This window comes from Lytechinus pictus, chromosome 18, assembly GCF_037042905.1.
Source record: "Lytechinus pictus isolate F3 Inbred chromosome 18, Lp3.0, whole genome shotgun sequence".
Classification (NCBI taxonomy): Eukaryota; Metazoa; Echinodermata; class Echinoidea; order Temnopleuroida; family Toxopneustidae; genus Lytechinus; species Lytechinus pictus.
The window spans coordinates 22,824,410-22,846,539 of record NC_087262.1 but is presented as its reverse complement, the minus strand read 5'-3'; the positions used below and the strand labels follow the sequence as shown (position 1 = coordinate 22,846,539).

At 36.1% G+C, this 22,130-nt stretch overlaps 1 protein-coding gene across 6 annotated transcripts; it reads right to left on the bottom strand.

Moving 5' to 3' along the window:
* Positions 1-11,433: 11,433 nt before the first annotated feature.
* Positions 11,434-21,863, bottom strand: LOC129282230 (diencephalon/mesencephalon homeobox protein 1-like). Of its 6 annotated transcripts, none has more exons than XM_064113290.1 (5): positions 21,563-21,863; positions 18,627-18,807; positions 15,105-15,280; positions 13,706-14,198; positions 11,434-13,319 (listed from the first exon to the last, which is right to left on the bottom strand). In XM_064113290.1, exons 2-5 carry the CDS (start codon positions 18,754-18,756, stop codon positions 12,949-12,951), a joined length of 1,170 nt encoding a protein of 389 aa, XP_063969360.1. In that variant the 5' UTR covers positions 18,757-18,807; positions 21,563-21,863; the 3' UTR covers positions 11,434-12,948. The 6 variants fall into 6 exon arrangements, with proteins under 6 accessions (XP_063969360.1, XP_054774133.2, XP_063969362.1 ...); XM_054918158.2 differs by having other exon boundaries at positions 15,105-15,283; positions 21,563-21,787; XM_064113292.1 differs by having other exon boundaries at positions 15,105-15,283; positions 18,627-18,750; positions 21,563-21,786.
* Positions 21,864-22,130: the final 267 nt, after the last annotated feature.

The following is a 22,130-nucleotide window of genomic DNA, read 5'->3' as shown; positions in this document are numbered from 1 at the left end:
GCCCCCCCCCCCCCTCTAACTGTACTCCAGTGAATCATACCTTTGACTAGTCAATAGAAAACTATGAATTTAATTATGTTTGTTCGGCAAAGAGCTACTCAAAACAGTTGCGGATCAATGATGCTAGGGTCCATTTTGATAAAAGCCCCCCCCCCCCACTCCCCAACAAAAAATATCACCAGTCGTGCGTCCCCCACACATCTTTCTTACAAGGGGGTCAAGTGACTAAGCCCCAAGACCTCGCCTGGCTAGAAATACAATCATTACCGGTTCGAAAGATTACCTTGAAGAAAAAATTCATAGTACATGTAATTAGTGCTGACTCGGTTAGTTCATATCTTACCTTGATTACGTCTTATTTGTTTTAGACCTCTATCAAAGTTTCGGAAGTAGAGCTTTTATGGTTTGATTAAAAATGATTCCTGCTTGTGGACAACCAGATATTGGGTTCAATCATAAGCGGCATTTAACAGGACGTTGATGATAGAATTGCCACTCTCGACCCAAGTATATTAATGTGCAGTAAAGGACGCTAATAACAGTTTTAGTGTAACATGGCACCTGACTTGTTTTGTCCTTAGAGAAAAAAAATATCCAAGCATCAATTTTTAGAGTATTTGTTCATCATATAACCATTCTAAAATTTATGCTTGTTACTAAACTGGAATTCGGATCGAACACAAAAATTTAAAGGTTTTATGACGAAATTAGGTCTTACTATTATTTGGATTAAAGAAGCACTACAAACCGTTGTATATATCGGCTTGCATCCACTTGATTGACAATTTGTGATTTTTTTTTTTAGAAGTAAAAGTCGTATTTGGAATGTCTTACAGTCGGTCATCTACGCATTCATCAGTGATTTAAAGATATCTCTTCTGTGCGCAGACGATCTGATGGTGTTTGAAAAGAAAAGCGTTTTCCCGCCGTCACAATGAGTCATGATCCGCGCCCTCTTTTTCGCGCCAAATTGCTCGTGACGGTTGAAGCCTTTAGACACCCCTCCTAGCATTCATTAACCCTGATCATGTCACCCTCTGTCACCATGATTACCCCTCAGGTCTGATGTCTTCATCCCGTTATGATCTATTTACGAACTGGGTGAGATCTTCTCAAAAGGGTCGGAGTGGGGGCAACGAAGCACCCCTCAATCGAATCCTGAAGATATTGGAGATATTTTCGAGGCAGAAACGGGAAATATACCTAGAGTCCTATCGCCCGATTCGTGTATGAGCATTGTTTCATTATTGTAATTCAATTCTGTCTTTTCGTTATGATCTATTTAATATCTGGGCGAGTAAAAGACCTGTCCAGAGAGTTGAATTGGACTTTCTTGTCTATCATGCGTCGTTCTATTAACAACCGTTCATGTTCCTTGCGTGAACACGAATTTGATGACTGTTTAAGCTATTAGTGGTAAAGAATAATTTTCATTTTCAACCAAGTGCCTTTTTTCTTGTTTAATGCGATCAGATACTGCATTATTGATAAGAGATTGGGCAAATCTAACAAATCTGAAACAAATTGACTTTCATGTTGTCTTTTGTATAAAATCGTCCAAATACTGTATATTTAATTAAATTACCGATCATTTGCACTTTATAAAGTAACGTCATGTTGTTTTGAAAAAAAAATGACAAACGTAACACATGAAGATTACGTTTACACATGTCCTGTGGTTAAACCGCTACATCTATGATAAATACTAATGGTAACAACATTTCTAATGCACACATATCCACACCAAGGAATGCTCAATTCAATATAAATTCAAAATTACAACCAGTAAATTCGAAAAAAATATTGAATCATACATTAATAAAAATTACAATATAATTCATTAGGAGAGGGTATGGTACATGTAACGGACATTATGAGACATAAGATTTTCATGTTTGTTTGGTTTGAATCCAGTAGAGCTGTCCAAGAAGTTTGTTTGGAATGACTGAATGATAAATAATATCTAGATACATTTTATAATATACAACTCTCACGTTTGATGCTCCCAAGCCATCGAAATCCATGTAGGTCATCCTTATAGAAATTCATAGGGCGTGCTGGGCTTTTCCGGTGTGTTCACTAGACTCACGCAGCCCGCCACGCATCCCAGATACAGAATGGAGAAGATGGAGAAAGGGAGAATTCTGAGAATGATGAACACGATTGTCCCCTCCTGCGGGTAAAATGCATGGTAGAGTATATTTTGCAAGCTCAAAAATTTGAATATTTTCCAGATTTATTCAATTCTCATTTGTTTATTTTTTTTTTATTAACAACACAATGAAGATAAACATGACCGGAAATAACGATATACGTAATACTGCATGGATTTTTTAAAACAATGTTGGGCCTCTGTAATTTTGTTGAATTAATGACACTATTGTTGTCCCTTAAATAAAAGATTAAAGTGAAGCATTTCTTACTTTATATTTGCCCCCTCCCCCCTCCCCAAAAAACCCCTAACATTTAGAATAACGCTCGAAAATAACCCAAATGGCCCTGAACACTGCCATAAAGACCGGAAGATGATTGGAAAATGTTGATTGTTCCCGTAAGTGAAATCAGCAATATATATTCCAGAACTAAAATAATCTTGTCATTTATAAGCATGATAAGTATCAAAATGCTCTTTACGACGAGCGGCGACATGTAGTACTACTAACTTTGTCTTTACAAACTTATGACAGCACGTCAATTGCATACCGCAGTCAACGACCACTCCCCTATGCCACGCCCCCTCATTCGCGCGCACCATTTATCATCACACACCCGTTCACCCACTCACACTCTCGATCATTGGTCGCATACTTACCAGCGCGAGATATGCGCTAACCTTTTGTAAACCCTAATTCTACAGGGGTCTATTCGGTCCTCGACATTTGTTACTCTTGTTATTGTTTCCAGAAGAAAAAAAAATGAAGACGACTGTGAGGTCGCTTTAAAGCATAATGCTACAGTCACACAAATAGAACTGACTCCAAACCGATCGTTGGTATGTCATTGGAAATAACGTAATAGCTTTGATCGGTCTGGGGACGGTTTGATTGGTGTGACATGGTCTAAAAGGGTGAGTAGATCGAGAGTGATTGGACGTTTATTACCCACTAAGTACCTACCCGTAACTCTGGATTGATGAGCAGACTTTAAGCGTGGTGATCGGTATAAGATCGGAAGTTGAACCATTAGCTAGAGACGTGTAGAGTGGGGGTAAAGAAAGAGATATATAGGAGGGGGTAAGAAAGAGAGGGAGGTGCAGAGAGAGTGGGTGAGAAGAGAAAAGGTGATATATAAGAAGAAGAGAAGGAGGAGAAGGAGGAGGAGGAAAATGAAGAAAGAAAGGGAGAAATTATAAAACATCATTCAATGGAATACAAGCGTCGGAAAAATAAAGGAAATTGGAATAAAAAAAAAGAGACAATGAGATAGAGGAAGAGTGAGAAACATAAATTTGGTAAAAGAGGAGGAGAATATTTGAATTTCTCAAGCTGTTTAAGGGTGTTTGTAAGAAACATTAAGCATTAAAGGCACGAAGAAAGGGCATAAGAATATCATATCCTCAAAAGGCATCCTAATTACATTACACAAAATACAAAAATATATTATCATTATTAAATGAAAATCTGTGAGAGATGAAATTCTGGAAATATAAGTCAAAAGGGAAAAAAATAAATCACTAGGGGAAAGAAAGCGCTAGAAACAAAACCAGAATATAACACACATCCAGATCATTGTGGTAATGCATCGGAATAGTCATAGAAGATGGTGATCATAACCTGATAATAGCAATTGACATGAACTTTACTAAATATTAACGAGATGCAATATCGAAACATTATTGAAAATTAAAATGGCGTGTAATTGTAATTGGTCAGGGAAAGCGAAGATAGGCAGAGACGAGGAAAGAAAATGAAAGAGAGGCGGTGTGCGTGAGTGAGTGTGTGAGATAGAGAGGTGGAGTAGAGAAGAGAGAAAGTGAAAGAAAGAGAGACGAGAGACTTGAAGAGGCAAGAGAGAGATTGATAAGTTTGAGATGGTGATGACTTTAGTTGACTCGTAAAATTCTCTTGTGTGTATTCATCCATCGATAGTGATAGAGGGGTTGGCACATGTTTACTGTTACTTAATTCCAGCTTATATGTTATTATCCTAATGGATAGTTACTGCGATCAAGCGAGCCAAGATGCGAGTCTCTCTCTTCCCGCCTCCTTCCCGCGCGAGTCGGAAGCAGACTGAAGTGTCTTCAACATTAAAATCTTAACTTACAGATTAAACACACTTTGGTTGCTACGGGCTGGCAACCAGCGCGCAACCCGGCGCAGCCCCTACGATGGGTCTCCAGTATGCCGTAATTCCATTAAGGCCGCATGAAACTTCACCGGCATGTTTACCTCCGATCGTCGTTTTCTCTTCGAAAACATCGCCGTTCTATCAAATTAAGTCATTTTCGTATCAATCTTGTATTGTACGCCCAACTGGTGGCGGTTGGTACATAATGTATTGAGCTGTCGTCTGTGATGATAAACGTAAACACAAATCGAGATTAAAGACCCCAACAGACTCCAATCTTTAACATGCCCATTGCGTGAGGGTAAATAGACGAATTGTTCTGAGCAATAAGAGGTAATTGGCGTTGATAGCTGGCGGGAAGTGTCATGACATTTTCTCCCCCAACATTCACAGTTTTCCTCAACTAAAATAAAAAGTTTAGCCATTATGACAGCCTCCCAGCAATTCGCGCGTTAACAAAATCTATCCGCTGAGCGCACGCGACCGTTCACAAAAGCTAGGCGGGAAATTGAACCTGACTAATACCAGTATTCTGATCAGTTCGGTGGAAACTCGACTCGACCCACCGAATCATTTCAATTAATTTGATTGTTAATTCCGATAAAACGCTGTGTTAAATAAACAACATCCTAATGATGCCCGATTAGGTTGAACACGTTTCTTTAGTTAAATGAACACACTGTGCGTTCCATGCTGTCATCCTTCTGAATTGAAAATAGGATTAATTTTTTTGAGAAGGAAATATATACGTCAGATAGAGAAAAGAGCGTTTTGTCACGAAACGGGTAGCGAAATGAAATCTTGGGCCTATTTTGATTTGGGTAATGGCACGACGGGGAAAATATCTTCTCAAATTCAGCGAAAGGTAATGTGATCGTCAGTTAAAGAATGGCCAGCGAATTTCTGCATCAATTGCAAAAAATGCTTCTGGAGTGAGGACAAGATCAGGATGAATTACATTACACGTTAATCTACAGAAAACATCGTCGCTTGGCAGGAAGAGAGACCTGAGATGTATTGAAGTGGAAGATGTAAAATGAACCCCCTTTTCGATAGATTTAATGCAGCGCATCTTGATTTCAATCAAATATATAGAATTGGCGGGAAAACTATACCGAATTATACTTTGTTACTAAGTGGCATTTATCGTGTGTCAGCTGATCCCCCGTCTCCTCCAAGCTCTTGCCCTTTATGATTTTGGAGTATTGTTGAACAGGTTCTCATGATTTTGGAAATGGTTACAACTTTGCTTTTAACCTCATCACACCTTGTTCAGTTTACTTATTTCATGTCGTGAGCATTTTTTGTTTGGCTCAGATAATTATTGTTTTTGAAGGACCCAGGTTTTGAAACGGGTTTTCCCTATGATATAGAATAACTTACTCACTTCATATTTTCAAACGTAAATTGAATTTAATGCTGATAATTTTTTTTAATAATTTCCTGTGTCAGATATATATGAACTTTCATAAACTTTGGTAATACCCTCCGGCTAAGTAATAGTGACAAACCTTTTTATGTTTTTTTTTCTATATTTCAAGTACCCCTATATTGGTTTGTTTTGGCATTTTCTTATGTAATTGGTCTATTATACGTGTCTAGATCTTGCAGACTCAACAAGATTTGCTTTTTATGCAAGTTCTCCATATGTCACCTTTTTAAACTTGTCTTTAATTTCAAATCGCTCTATGCATGTAGATGAAAGAGTATGACAAGTCTGATTTATATTGTGTTGAGTCTTCTGATATTCTAATGTTTTGTATTGTATTTACTTGTAAAAAGTGTAAAATAACGCCAAATCAAAAAAAAAAAATCTTCTCTCTTTACACTGTGTGGTAACTTTTTAAAACATTATTCTACACAAGTAAAGGAATAGACCTGATCACTGTATGGTTGTGGACTCTCTCTTCAAGAGAAAGAAATATATGTCAGCATAAATATCTAAAGTGATGAATGTTTTAAATGCAACATTGAACAATTTATTTAACATTAGTAATTAATACATTGTAGATTAATGAACTTAAAAACTAAGCTAAAACATATCAAATTGGTTTATCAAGTGATCATTTTATATGAACCTAAAGAGAGAAGGTGAGTGAACATCGATCTAAGAATCAAGATTCAAGATATTTATTCCTTTACTGTGTTTATACAAACTGAAGAAAATAAATCAAATTATCCTTGCACATAGTACAATAACAGAATTATGACGCTTTAATCATTATTACCATACCAAACTACTTAAAATTTATACGAAAATCGTACATAGTTAGCACCTTCATGACGACGTGAAAAAAGGGAGATAACTGCAGAGTTCAAATGGAGAGGAGATTCATATGTTACGAATTTGGAATATCCACTCATTCATTTGAGAAAATTGTGATAGTCTTTTGCAACCAGACGGAAAGACCAATAGAGTAACTTTATTGCCTTAATCTCATCAGAGAGACCAAGTATACATCGATGGACGTGACTTTTCATGGACAGGAGACAGACTTTGGGGTAATTATTGAGCAAATATTGATGATTATCTCGAGGAGGGGGGTAAAGTAGCCCGTTGAGGCTATAATGTCATTAAAACGTCAGCTTTCTTAAGCAAAGAGAAGTTGACACATAGGCTATCCCATGTGGATTTGTGTAGAGTAGCTATGAGAGCGTGGAATGGGGTGTACCATTCTTTGTGAACTATTTACCCTCCCCCCCCCCCAAAAAAAAAAAAAAAAAAAAAAAAAAAAAAAAAACTCGATTACCATTTTAAGCATAACCACAAATTCAGGTACCTAAATTAAGTAGATAATACTACCTTTCCGTGTAACCTTGAAACGTTTTAATTGTTGAGATCACCAAAGGAAATATAGGTGAATTGAAATAAAAATCAAGCAACAAATATAATGATGATGAATAAACAGGGGTTTACTTCAGAAACATTTCTCCATCGCCAACCGTCAGTAGGGACTAAATTCGTGGCTGTTGATTGGCTGAGAAGCATTGGTCTCTGATTTCTGTATACTACGATAACTGTCACCTAACTTTTTGTTAGTGCTGACAACTTGCATGAAATAATTCCAAGAAATTAACATCAAATGTGTTTGTTAGTTTAGTCGAAAATTCAGGGATTCAACTGCTTTATCTTGGCGTCATAACATTAAAGACATCCCTCATTTAGTACAACATCTACCGTTCCCGCCAAAGACTTGTCACACATGCATGCATGAACACACCTTACTCTGAGGTAGAAAGATATTGGGGTAAGTAATGAAGACTGTACCCCTTTCGCATTTTAAAGCCCATCACTTCACAAATATGACAAAGATTGTGTGAAAAGAGTATAAATAAATCAGAATTACCTTTTTAGTAGGGTAAGTCAGTAATTAAGTAGATAGGTTAGCATGGCCAGTAGGTAAATAAGTAAGTGGGTAAGGAGGACTACAAAAAATAACAAAGTGTAAGAAAGTAATTAATAAGTATTATTTTGTCGAACGGAAAAAATAAATATAAATCTAAATAAGTCTCCTTACCAACTTACTAGATTATTTGGTAAGTAAGTAGACTACGGTAAGTAAGAGAGTAAGTAGGTAAGTATCATTATACAATTCCTAAGTCAGCACCATGTTGCACCTATACATAAAGATATAATTGTGTCCCCTTCTAAACACTCTTCTCTCACCCCTCCCCTGTCACAGCCATCACTTCCCTGGAGAGGGGGGTAAGTAGGGAGATGGCCCGTCTTTCGTTCGGCTACGTTTAAATTGTCAATATTGAAGGATAAGCCTCCCCATCCTCAGAAAATGGTTTCAATGTTTGGCAAGCGATGTCGCCTCAAAACGAGCCCTCTTGATTGGAAAAATCGTCCTATAACCGCAATGCAGGTGCGAAAGGTAAAATGCAGGTGTTTTAATCTATTTGTCTTTTTCCTTTTGTTGCTCTAGTGGTGTCACTCTAGATGCCAACATTGCCGTTCTTGTCTCATTTTCACTCTTTTATGATTACAATTCAAAAGGAAATTGATACATATCTAGTGTACCTGGCGAAACGCGCAGATTAACGTAGTTTAAAATATTCTCCCAGGCAATGTATCTCATCTGACTTCGATGATAATGGTACTAATAAAGGTGAATTATTTATTTAGACATTTTACACATGTTTTAGAGTCCTTCTGCCATGTTCTCATATATACTTTCCCCAGCGGACAATCATACACTCATATTTTACAAATTGTCGATAGAAATTTTGATATTTTCGTGAATGTTGGAATGTTGGATATGTTGGTAATGGTAAATAGATATTTTCAAAAAGTTTCCTTAAGCAGGTGTTTATGTTTCTTTTTTGACTTATCAAGCTTGGTGTAGTTATGGACAACAGATGACACAGAAGACATATAAACGTGTAAACAGAAAGACCGTGATGGAATGAAAAAAAAAAACGAAATCAATATCAAAGAATCCACATTAGTGGAGAAATTCATCTACGTCACGAAACCAAGATGATTTAAACAAGCGGACGATATTTTTCGGAGTAGAATACACGCAGCGCGGGAGGAAATCTTCTTTAAATATGGACTTAAGAAAATCGAATACTACTAAACGACCAATCTATCAGATTTCTCGTCTCGATCTTCATGATTATATAAGATTTAGAAAGATGGACACGTCATATCGATCCACAGTTATTTGATTTGATTGTGGCAATGTATTAACTGAGAAAGTTAAGAAGCAGAAGTAGAAGAAGAAGTCTGGGGAGGTTTTCCGTCATTTATTTGTTCTTAGATATAGAAATTAAAGGCAATTGCACTGTCGTATCTGTATTGATGTAGTTAAGTCTTTTCCTTGAATAAGACGTAACAGTGCCATGTTATAAACGCATTTTTGGTTTATGGTCTCACCACCAACTACATGTAGGCCGGTTTATCTATCTTTTATTTTGCTAGCTTTATCCGATAAAGTCGTCATGTATTTTACAATTTTGCTGTATCACGAATTGGTACTTTTGACACAAAATAGAGCAAAATGTTACAAAAAGTTTCATTTTCATATGTGGATCTTCTCTCTTGCTCACCTTTTCAAAAACAAAAATGATGTGTACTGCGTCTGCGCTACAGTGAGGGTCGATCTTCATGCAGGTGTGACACAATTCAAGAGGAATTTGAAATGCGGTAAGATGAGCTGATTGTGACAGGTCAAACCCATGTAATTGAGCTATATATTTCAGTCTATGATTTACGTGATAATTTCCCTTCCAATCCAAAACCTCTGTCAATGTTTGAAGACGAAGCCTCATCTTTTGTATGGTATTTGTATGCTGAATGGATAAAGAGGGTCTACCTTTGGTTCGACCTGACTGACAAAAAGGGTGAAAGAATGGCATGATGCATGTCAAATTAGAAGCTACCCGTTAGTAATGCAACTGGCAAATACTAGCTCCAAAAGATTAACACAAACCCGGTCCGTGAATGACCCTTAAATGAGGATTTCACTTCTGAGTCAATTAACAAAAGAAAGGGTTGAAAGAGAAAAAATCGGATGGACCCATCAAGGGGTCGTTGTCTTTTCTACTTTCGATGAATGCAAGAGAATCTTATCGCCAAACTGTTAAAAAGGGGGTATAGGTTGGTTTTAAGGCTATTAGTAAGGCATTGTCTCCTTTTATGAAGAGTGTGTACATTAGGGAGCTGGGAGTAGTGGTAGAGGGGTAAATGTTTACCCCTCTAAGGATCGGAAGAGGAGCTTAACGCTGTTAATCACTACACCAGTAGGAAGGGGCGTGACTGGTAGACTGGTACCCTTTTGTCGTGGTGGAAGGGAGTAAAAGGAATCTTTGAGAGGCTTTAACTCTTTTCAATTGTTAGATTTGACTGCTTTTTTCAAAGTTTGGTTTTCTTTACTAAAAAGCTTAAGTATTACAGACCCCACGTGTCTGTTTATAGAGCAAGAGAAAAGATTGAAAGTAAGAAGATAAAGGATATTATCAGTCAATCAATGTTATCAATCAATCATGCCATTAATCAAGTTCAGAAAATATCTGCTTTTCTTCGAAAAGTTACAGTGAATGAAGAAATAAATCATCTGATTTTGATCAAATTTACTGTGATATGTTTCAACATCAAGATAACATTTTTAAAATCTTATTTATTCACTCATTTATCTATTTATTTTAGTTTAGTTCATTTTATTTCATTTCATTTGATTTCAAACATTTGATGTTATTTTATTTTATTTTATTATTTCATTTATGGGCGTGTAATTAAAAATTATCTATTTAGTATTTTCACACTAAATGCATTTGCTAAACGTATTTACCTATGTATAGCGCTTATATCTTATGATATCAGAAGCTCGTTCTCTTTTTTTTTCTACGTACAAGAGATATTTCCTTTTTATGCCCTGTACTTACCACTACCACATTACACCTTCTCCCACTCCCTCTTCAACCCTCTCTCTTTTTCTACAACTTTTACTACAACTTTCTTCAAATCTCCAAATGCCATCCCACTCTCCTCTGTATTTCGTTCTTCTGCCAGTCCTCCTCCACCAACCGTTTCAATTATCCATATCCAACCGCTTATATTTGCACATTTTAACAAGACCCTATGTTCGTGTTTTTCTCGTCTCAGTCAGTTATTCAAAATATAGTTTAGTTAAACTTCTTTTACTTAATTGTATATGTTTGTATTGCAAAAATTGCCTCTTATGATTTTTGTTTTTCATTTTATGTAAGGCATGTATATTCAAGACTTCTGACTATTCCTAGTTTCTTCATTTTACCGCCCTCACTGTCTGATATTCTGTTTCACTCTATTTTGCCCCCCTCTCCCTCTCTCTCTTCTCCCCCCTGCCTCCTCTCTCTTTCTCTCTCACTCACCCCCTTCCCTCTTTATCTTACTCCCTGTTGCTTTATTACGTTTTCATCTCCATTTCATTCCCTGTCCTCTTTGCAGTATCAACTCGTTTTCAGCACCTTCTCTTCAATTATATTGATAAGGTTTTTTAATCCTCTTTTAACAGGTTTTGTCTCTTTTTCTCTCTATCTTGTCCTTCACCTAACAACTCTGTCTTCATCTTCCTTCATCGTTTCAAATCAATCTCTTCTGCTGTCTTAAAACATATTTCTCCTGTCAAACGCATGTTGCAAAAATACGAAAGGTTAAATCCGGTTTATACTATTATCATTTTATTCTACAATTCTTTCATTTTTTCAGCAAACTGCATTTTCACCAAATATATACATTTCGTAGCATTCTATATCTCCATTATATACATATCATATATGAATGTTCATAAGTACCTGCATATATTATAATTTGTGCCATACTATTAATACCTCAGTAACATCAAAGCGATAGACTTGAGCCAGCGCCAAGGGATACGCCTCACAAAGCTGTAAATGATTGAATAGTGTCAATGATCAATCACAACCTTTGTTGCATGCAGAAATTGCTCAACAGGATGGACGTTGACCAATCAGAAACGTTATTTCAAATTAGAGTCGATTGGAGAACAGTTGTGTTGCGGGAGCCTAATGGAATTTATGATGCAATGTCATTTTGCCGATGTAACTGAGGTACCAATACAATATCATTGTCATTATATCAGTTCTCACATAAGAACGTTGATAACACAACTTTCGTTGAATATTGTAGCTTTCAAGACAGTCTCATTAATAAATAACAAATAACAAACAACAAAATGCAAATAATATATAAGAAAAATTCAATACAATGTGAGGAGCAGATGAATCAATTAACGCGTTATTGAATTGATATGCATTGGTCAGGTGAGCCTTTGTAACAAGTACGCTAATTTCACTGAAAAAAAATGTTTTAGAGAACTTTGAGCGTAATCATTTCAAAGGCTCTTTTAGTGACACTGCCGTAATCATTTGACGGCTAATATTTTCATCCCTCTTATCACCTATTTTTAGAAGGATGTAAAAAAATGATTTGGGTCGTTTTCCTATGAATGTGTAAGATAAAATTTAAACTTGATGATAACAAAACCCATATTGATCAGTAAGTCTAATTCAACACTAACAGGCCTACTGATTTATGAAAATGATTTGTTAAGGGCTATCAAAACAAAGCGAATTAAAAAAGATATCTATCAAATTTCATAGTATTCTGTCTAAAGCAAAATTTATGTGTAAATTCAAAGGCTTTACTGGAGCTGGCTATAACAACAAGCACGTTTATATCTTTGGCATTCAAAAAATACTTCTAATAATTTCTTACCATCGGACTAAGTAGCCCATGGTTGAATACGGTTTACAGTTATATATTCGTGAGATAAACATTTTAAAATATGGATTCTAGGAAATCAAACTCCTACAGAATTTAAAGACTGTGTGGCTATTTGCACTTCAGTGAGAAATGACTAGTCTATCATAAATGGACGAAGAATAAGGTACAAGTATTTGCTCTTAAACTCTGAAACATTTTGTCCAATATCAGGGCGAAGTATAACAGCATTATGCAATATCTGCATAGAAAGATATTTCCAAAGTTAAACAAGAAAAGTCAACGAAATAAAACACATCATGTGGCGAGCGTTCATTGAACAATATAATTTCATCTATAAATAGTTCTTCTGTCTTCTAATTGAGATCATTAACCAGTTAATGTTGTCCATAAAATAGCATAGTTTAAAGTCTTCTCTTGAATGATGAGATTTAGTCACTCATGTTCACTCCGAGAGCAGCTGCGTGCTGCTTAGCGCGCATGCGTAGACTTTCGATGCTACTTGCGTGGACATTGGGCCCAACGACCGGTGAGGAGACAGCGGAATGCAACATGGATGGTCCCGAAGGCCAGTTTAAGGCTGAGGGGAGATGGTGCGCGCTAAAGAAGGCAGGGAGCATCGAAGGGTGTCTCTCGAATCCGGGCAAGTAGCCGAGTGGAGCGCCGAAAGTGGTCCGAGGGAAAAACCCTGCTGTGCCGACGTCAAGAAAAGGAGGCCGGAACGCAGGAAGGTTCAACGAGGTCTTCGTGTTTATGGTCTCGATACCCGATGATGAAGTTGGATCGTACTTGTCACCTTGTTCTGTAACACAAAGAGACATGGATGGATGTCATTAGAAAATTTGAGATTTTAAGAAAGACATAATATCGAAGAAGTCATGACTTAAAATTTATAATTGGTTCTTGAAAAAGGTGGTTATGGGCAACTGTTTTAACACGTTTAAATCCACGTACAACAGTACAATTAATTTTTGTAGAATATTATCTCGTTACATCGAGTAACCTCTCCATTTTTTGTGAAACCTAATATTTGGCTACAGCAAAACCTTGAATCGTCATAAAAAATAGTTATTATGCCTATTCATATTTCCTATCGAAAATTTTAAAGAATGAAAATAAAAGACAGAGGAAGCGTAAATAAAAGTAGATTTAAAGCGAAGTCTCTTTAGAGGGCAATGTTTGACTCACTTTCTTGAGAGTTTGACCTCGGGGATGATGCAGAGAACGAGTCGCCATCTTTCTCCTGGGATCCGCTACAAACCGAAGTCCGATCGACTTCATCTTCATCCGGTTTCGATAACCGCGCTAGCCGGTCCTCTTCTTCCCGAAATTTTCCAATGTCCCTCGAAAGAACGGCACCACGAACATCCACCGCTTCCTCTTCCTCCTCATCCTCATCGTCCTTATCACTGCCGTCGACGTCGACGTCGCATTCGCGTGACAGAACGCCGTCGGACCGAGGGGAAATCATCGCCGGATGAAAATGCTCGCGACTAAAATCCGTCGTTGGGTGCCTGCGGCAACCGTTGTCCAGTTCATCGTCGACCAAATTCGAGGTTTCGGGTGTCATGGATTTCTCCTCGGTCTTGTCAGGGTTGCTTTGGTTGTCGTCGTCGCAGTCGTTGATGGACTTGTTGCGTTGTTGCTTCCTGAACTTAGCGCGACGATTCTTGAACCATACCTTGAAAAGGGAGATATAAAGATAAATCGATGTATTTTGTAGAGTTTTGTTACACTTTAAAGTAAGCTAAGTGAAATAAATTGATATTCTCGCCAAAGTGGTTGTCTTTAGACATTTAATGGAATTGTTGTTGTTTTTGATGCTATATACGTTTGATTGTGATATAATTTTACCACTTAAAACGTAATTTGATGGCATATAAGGTAGTATAATTCAAATATGTTAATGTATCCTTTCGATGGCGGAGTTAAAAAAAATCATGATTTAATGACATAGTTAGTATCCACATCTGTTTTTAAATATTGAGAATTTAGAGTTTGGTAAATGATTTTTTGTCTATATTTACACAGCACGATCACAGATCACAAGCGTATCTAATCTTCTTTAAAAGATTCATACCTCGTTAATTGTACATCTTATTGATTTTTGTGTTGTAAACATCGCTAATTATTTATTCCTTCGAAGAGTAAAAGAGATTCTTAGAACTAGCTAGCTGGCAAACTAGTGATTTGCTATTACAGGAGTAAATGAAATTGGTGAATCAATCGTGGATATTTCATATTTTCATTATTTTTACTTACAGTATGTACAAAAAAAGATTTGACACATGAGAAAAGAACCAAATGAACCCAAATATATTTCAAAAATAACATCAAGGATAAAGATAATACAATTAATCATGGAACAATGGTAATGTTGATGGTAATAATAATATCAATAATAATGGTAACAATAATGATAATAATTATAATAAAGATCATATTATATTTCATAACAGCAATAACTTGGACGATGATTATGATAATGAGGAAGACGATGAAGATGAAGATGATCATAGTGATTATGACGCTGATGATGCAGGTGATTTATATCTAATATATCAGACTTAATCATAATTATAATTACCTGTATTCTAGCTTCAGGGAGATTTGTACACATAGCGAGTCTTTCTCTCATAACTACATCAGGGTAATGCGTCTTAGCGAAAGTCTTCTCAAGAGCAGCTAGTTGCTGATTGGTGAATGCTGTGCGACTGCGCCGTTGCTTTCGATGGGCCCCGTAACGAGCTTCCAGTATGATGTCTGCTTTTAGAGAGAAGAGAAAGACAAAGAAGAAAAGAAGATAATTTAGATTTAATTAGATTGTGGTATGAACAAATATAGATAAGAGAATCGAATAGCGATTGCGTGAATTATTAACACATTTCTGTGAAATGAATTTCAACGTTTTCGTGAGGTTCTTTTTTTATCATTATTACCCACAAGTGATATTTCCGAATAAATGCCATCAATTCTAAACAATGCTAAAGTAAGCCATTCATTTGAAGAATGAAGTGGAGAAATTATGTTGTTTAATCAATATCGATGGATGCGTTTGGTATCTTACCATTTCTTTTCCATCGAAAGTGATAAACGAAGAGAAAGGATGTTATTTAGAGAAACAGGTCAGTTTAGATGTTTATCTGATTTGATATCATTGAACTATTCCTTCACAATCATTGATATTGAATAAACTAATCTTAACGTTAACCATTTTCTTTTAATATATCATTATTCTAAACCCTTGAAATACAAAATAGCAATCACCACTAATCGTTTACTCTTTCAAAGCTTTTAAAACAAATTTTTATCTAGATACAATTCTCGAGGCCAAAAAATACATCATTTTTTTTATGTAACAGGTCAACATAAGCTTCACAAATTCCAGATGGGAAATTAAATCCTTTCCAACACCTATGGGAGTGATATTTGGAAATCAAGTGGGTATTCTGTTCCCTATCGTTGGATACCAAGTCCGTCCATTCGATCCCTATACCACGGATAGCTTTCTTAGAAGCGGACAAGCACGTTTCAAGTTCTCCTGACAAAATGACTCATGCCATATTCTGAAGAGTTTATGTCACAGCATCATCAGAAAACCCTCATAACTATCATCCCTCGTCAAAACCACATACATCATTTCTTGCGTTTAAACATACATCAACTCCCCCCAAACAAGCCGATTTCTCCGCTTTAGAAAAGACCAACAAATCTGCCCCCATTAAGCGCTGTCTGAAATCAAACTCGCCACTATTTACTCCGGAAAAGAGGGAATATGCCAAAAGCCCTATTTCGACCGATAAAAGGGGGTAATATCTCGCACCATAAATGTATCGAGCGAACGCCTGCAATATCATACCGCCTCTCCCATGGGGTGTAGCTGCTCGCAGCGAGCCCCCAAAAGCTGCCGGTATTTTCCGGCTGCCGGAGAATGACGAACGTGCTGGGCATACGGCGCCGCGAATTAAAACAAGATTCGCGAGGCGTGAAACAAGACGGATCAAAAATCCCCCATGAACTTCGTTTAATATTCCTGAGGATTTGTTCTTATTAATACGTTTAGGGTTTAAATCGGGAGGGATTAGGTAGATTTTAGATTATTTAAGCTTCTCAGAAAGGATCAGGTTTCACGGACGAACACCTGCCGACCTCAGCGTGTTTCTGGTATCACACAATTTCCTCTTTGTACTAAATTAATAAAGGAAATTAATAACGAGACCTATAAGTCCCGCATAAGAAAGAATGAATAATGAATATTCCATGAAATCAACGTTATGATAAAAACACAAAAGAATACGATTGAAAACGTTTAATGTTTGAATCTATGTCAACTACAATGTATGTTGAAACCAATCCATTGATTAATAATTCACACTATTGCGAAAATACAGCAAACGATATGATGAACATTCCCCCAAATAAGGAGGATAATTGCGCGGCGCAGGGTCATAAAATTTGTAATCAGTATAGAATGAACACGTATTTAATGGTGCGTACTAGGTAGGCACTTAACTCAAAGAATGAAGAAAAGTTGGTATGATTCTTAAATTTGTAAGTACAATGTATCGCTGCGTGATTTCAAACAGTTTATAAAATTCTGTAGTATATACTGCTCGGCTTTTATACCGGTAAACTCGATCCTATTTATTTCCTTCATATCTGATGAATAAGGGATTCTTCAAAGAAATAGAGAAAGAAGGGGAATAAATAAACGAATAACAAGCTGGAAAATTTGAATACTTCTTCCTGAAAGCTCCGGAGACATGTTGAAAATAAAGTAAAACTGCTATAATTGAATAAATTATCGTATATGAAAATACATTAGCTGAAAAGAATTTAAGACTTCACCATCTATTGACACTTAATGATATTTTCTATCATTACAATAATAATACTCAGAATGAGATATATCAGAAGAAATAAAAACAGGAGCTACAATAATAGAACAATGTTATAAACTTATATAATGGAACTTAAATGAACTTTTCAAATTAATTTCAACATATGCACATATATAGGGTTTTAGTTGTGGGTAAGCTATTAATTTATACATCAAAAACAGAACAAAGGGATAAGTAAACAATGATGTGCATGATATAAATAGATAGGTAATTCTTCAAACTGAGTTACTATGATTGATGTAGAAAAAGCTGATCAAAACATCACATACCTAGTGACAATAACTTATTACTAAAACGAACGGTCGAATAGTTTTTAAAAAAGGAAATGAAAATCAATATATTCATCAAGTACATATCAATCCAATTATTTTCACATAATAATATTAATTTCGATGAATAATGAATTAAAGAAAATGCTACGCAATGCAGCATAATGCCTTTTTGATGTTTCAAAGTTTTAAAACAATCAAGTATCAATGCTGACAAGATTTTTTAATAGACGCTATAGAATTGAGCATTAAAATTCGTTATATGAAATCATTATTCCTCTGTCTCAAACATTTAAATTTATACGTAGTAGATAAAAATCATACTTTGGTCAAGTTAATTCTGAATACATGTTTGAAATTATAATGTGAATAGAAATTTGCACCACATCATTGACAGTCAAATTACAGCTCTCATAATTTGTTTTTTGGGCTATTCACCTTAGAATCCAACATGTGTATTCCCCCCCTTCTGTAAAAGGTAGTGACTTGAAAATAGAAGACTATGATTAATACATTTAATATAATTTCCTTCAAAATAAAGGCATACATAATTAAAGAACCATGCCACAAAGAACTATATATTCAAATGATTTCCCCTGATACAAAATACGATGAGCTAAACACTGCTGATTATCTTTTAGCCCTGACACAAGCCGATGGTATATAGCAATTACATTTTTAAAAACTTTTTATTCGCAGGTTATAACCCTATCCCCTTTTAAGATTGAAGTAAACTTCTTATAACACAAAGTTGTATAATCTTCTCGATGAACCTACGGATGTGGGGAAAATAAAAGTATTTTTAAAAGGGCGTATTTAAAATTTTGATAAAGCTTAAGTCAACCGGAAGGGTATAGCGATGAATGAATTTCTAAATCATAACAAATGGATTTTGTTTCTAAAAAGTAAAATAATTTACAAGAGTTTCGACTAACTCACCTGCAAGCCTTTCGGCGAGGGAGAGTGCGTGTGTGGACGGGCGATAACCAGCTTGCATCTGTAACGCCTGTTGGTGCATGCTGTACATGGCGCCGAGAGCTGCGGGGTTGTAACCTCCGAAATGCTGCATCGTTGTTCCAACGCGGAAGAAAATTAAAAATCCGATGATCAGAAACAAAAACTGCGTGAAGAAACACAAAAATAAGCCCGTTGGTTTTACAGAGTTTCTAGGTAAGTGACACCAGAATCCTAAGAGATATATATCTTTATGAGATACGTGAGTATTGGGAGGGGCGGTGTTTGAAATAAGTGAGTGTGTCCACTGCGAGCTTTTGGAATCAAATGACCGCTGTTGGTTAGAGCAGTGGCGTTTTAACAGTATCTTATCAACAAGTTTGCCGCACGTGTTACTCCAATCGCCGTCATTGCAATAAGATACCATAGGGATCCCTACGACAAAGCCCCCAAACCGCAATGCTCATACTAATTACTCGCCATCAAAATGGGCAGATTAACCACTTGGCTCTTGTTTGGAAAAGAGACCGAGCTCCACCACGGACAAGTGCATGGAGCGTAAATGAAAGCCATGGCCTTTCTGCCATTTCTTCGTCGGAAAGGGGTATTTCTTGGGCAAACAGATACGCCGCAGCGGGCGGGTTGGTAAACGTGTCTTGCCGCTTGATACTCGGGCAGTGTCAAGTTGTACCTGAAGGCGTATATAAGCATATACTTTATGTTTGGCGTTCAATAAACTGAACGCACTCGAGGGAACTATCAAAGTGCGTAAAGGTTTTGGAATATTATATTAATTCAAGGGTTTTGAATTTGCTTAGCTTGCAATGCTTGCTTGCCCAGAAACTATATGCATTTATCAATGCATCTCTCACTTAACCCAGCTACTTCAAATAAGTTTTGAATAAATTAAGGATCGTTTTATACTCAATCACTATATCTTCCTCCTGATTTCGTCATTATTTAGGTTTTGAGGGCTTGATTTCAAATCTTTGAAACATTGATTAATGAGAAATCTTTTGCAACCAGTAACATGTTTTTAAAAGACATAATGTAAATTGTAGTTTGTGTAATTGTTTCAATGTGAAAACACTGACTATGAGAAAGTATAATAAATAGTCCTATATTTGTTTGCAAAAAACATGCCTGAAAAGATCTTTTCTAAGTAATGATATAATATGTTTTTAGAAATTGCGGAAATGTATTGTTATTTAGCTAAGGTAGAATGCTGATTGCTATCTACGTGATGACATTTCATTTCAAAAATAGTTTGAAATTTGATATCTGATAAATTTCAGGTCGCCATTTGCACAACAACAAAAATATTTTTTTTTAAATTGCTTTACTTTTCAAAAATACTTCAACTAAAAACATTTAAAAAAGATGAAATCGCCTTTATCTTTTTTTGTTCTCTCATTCTTGCTCCCCGTGGTAACTGACAGGAAAATAGTACATCCATCCCATCTTGAATATTTTAAAATATACAAATTTTCCCCTTTTTTGCAGAGCTGGTATATTGAAATTAACCGCAATAGGTCAGAAATAGGAAAATGGCGGACTTTTCGCTATCATGAGGAGCTAAATTCTGGTGGACAAAAAGAAACAGAAAAAATATATACAGTGTGTTTGTAGATAAAACAAAGGGGCGATCATGCTATACAGAATTGGAGGAAGAGGGAGAATGAGAGAGAGAGTGGGTGGAGAGGTGAATTGATATGACTTACTTTTTCTGTTAATGAAAGTTAAGGTACGTAAGATATCTGTGTTTTGTCATTTCAGATACCTCCGATATTAATATTCTGTCCGAATCATATAAATGTAGGTCTATAAAACACCAATCCATAATGCCGTATACCATGTTATCATTAACAGTCTGGTCGCGGACGTGAAGACAGTCATGCTTTCTTCAGCATGAACATTAGGATATTGAAAATATATAGGCTTACTTTCACAATGAATATAACACAGCGATTTGATAATCATATAGTTTAAAAAAACATTATAAACTAAAGAATGTTCTTGAGAGTAAAACTTACAGTTACAATGTATCAGATACTCATTTCATATACATCCTGATCCTAATCATAATGATTGCTTAAATAATGTGTCAATCATTTTACTAATTTCTCCCCTCACTGAGCGAGATCTGATAAATAGAGAAATTGTGGCACTTTGTTACTCTAACGATTCAAATTATGAAATAAAACAGCAATTCAAAATAAAATGGGAAAGATAAGAAAAACATGAGCATACACTTTCCATTACCTCTTCCGCTCATGCGAATCTGAATTTCATATTTAGTGATGTTCAAAGTAAGCATAAAACTGCAACTATATTCTCATAATTCCTTGTACGTCAAACAATCGGAAAAAAGTATCATTATTGAATTGATGGGAGCCTCTCCTACAGCTATATAATCTATGGATATTCTTGTCTTTTGGAAACCATAGCGAATATTAGAAGAGATGACATTATAATTTCTGTACATCTGCTCAAGCATGGGCGACTTCAAAGCATCAAATGACAGACAGGGTAGTGAAATTGCTAATTGTTTTAGGACTTTCGCTTTCTGCGTTTGAGATCCTTCTCCTCTACTGATCACGCTTCATTTAAGTTCTATAACAGATATGACATTAAAGCAATCCTAGAGTCGCGCGGGTCTCAGCAAACCATGCTTCAATCCACATACAGAAGGAAATAATTCTTATTAAGATAATTTGATACCAACCAAAATATGGTTGCAAAAGGAAAATAATAAGACCCGAGTATCTCTGCACTTTGATTGATATGATCATAGTATGTACATGTAAGCATATGATTGAAAGGGACAAGTTAAATTGTTAAATTGATTTGAAAAATAAAAAGTTCGCGCGCCCTAGTTCAGGGGAAAATTTTCAGGTATAATTAGATCGTTTCTTACTTACCGAAACTACAGTCGAGAGAAAGTCTGTAATAAGTCCAGGAATTGGTATAAGGAGAGTTAGTATCCAAGAAGAAAGCAAAAGTTAAAGAGGAGACAAGGATAAGTTTGAATCAAGTTCCTAAGACCCTTTGGATTTTTCGTCTAACGATGATCAGCTGAAGTGTTGCAAAACAACGGACCGTCCTTTATTTTCCGCCCAAACCAGCGGCGACGTAAAATTGTTGTGGCTGTGAAAGGCCTGGAGGATGGCGGGGGTTCGTCGTGATGCGGTTTTTCATTGTCCGTCAATCAAATGAATACTCGTAGTAAAAGGGGAGGAGTTGCATCCATCGCGCCTCATTAAACTCTGACACTTTTGAATCAATCGACTATTCCATTTTAATGTAGGTAAGAAATTTTAACCGCCATACTAAATAAAACTTGTAATCACCATTTTCCCTTGAATTCACGCTATTGTGTATTAAGTGGAGTCCAATAATTGTCATATTTTTTGTCAAACTGTAACAGAATCATGGCAGTGGTTTTGTTAAACGCCTAAAAAAAATTCTAAGAGTTCTTCCCCATTTTGT

Coding starts and splice junctions, on each gene's coding strand:
- LOC129282230 (XM_054918156.2), bottom strand. CDS start 19,068: ATGGTATCTTATTGCAATGACGGCGATTGGAGTAACACGTGCGGCAAA. Junction 15,284..18,626: donor CCTCGCCGAAAGGCTTGCAG/GTGAGTTAGTCG, acceptor TCTCTCTAAAAG/CAGACATCATACTGGAAGCT. Junction 14,199..15,104: donor TCCCTGAAGCTAGAATACAG/GTAATTATAATT, acceptor TCCCTTTTCAAG/GTATGGTTCAAGAATCGTCG.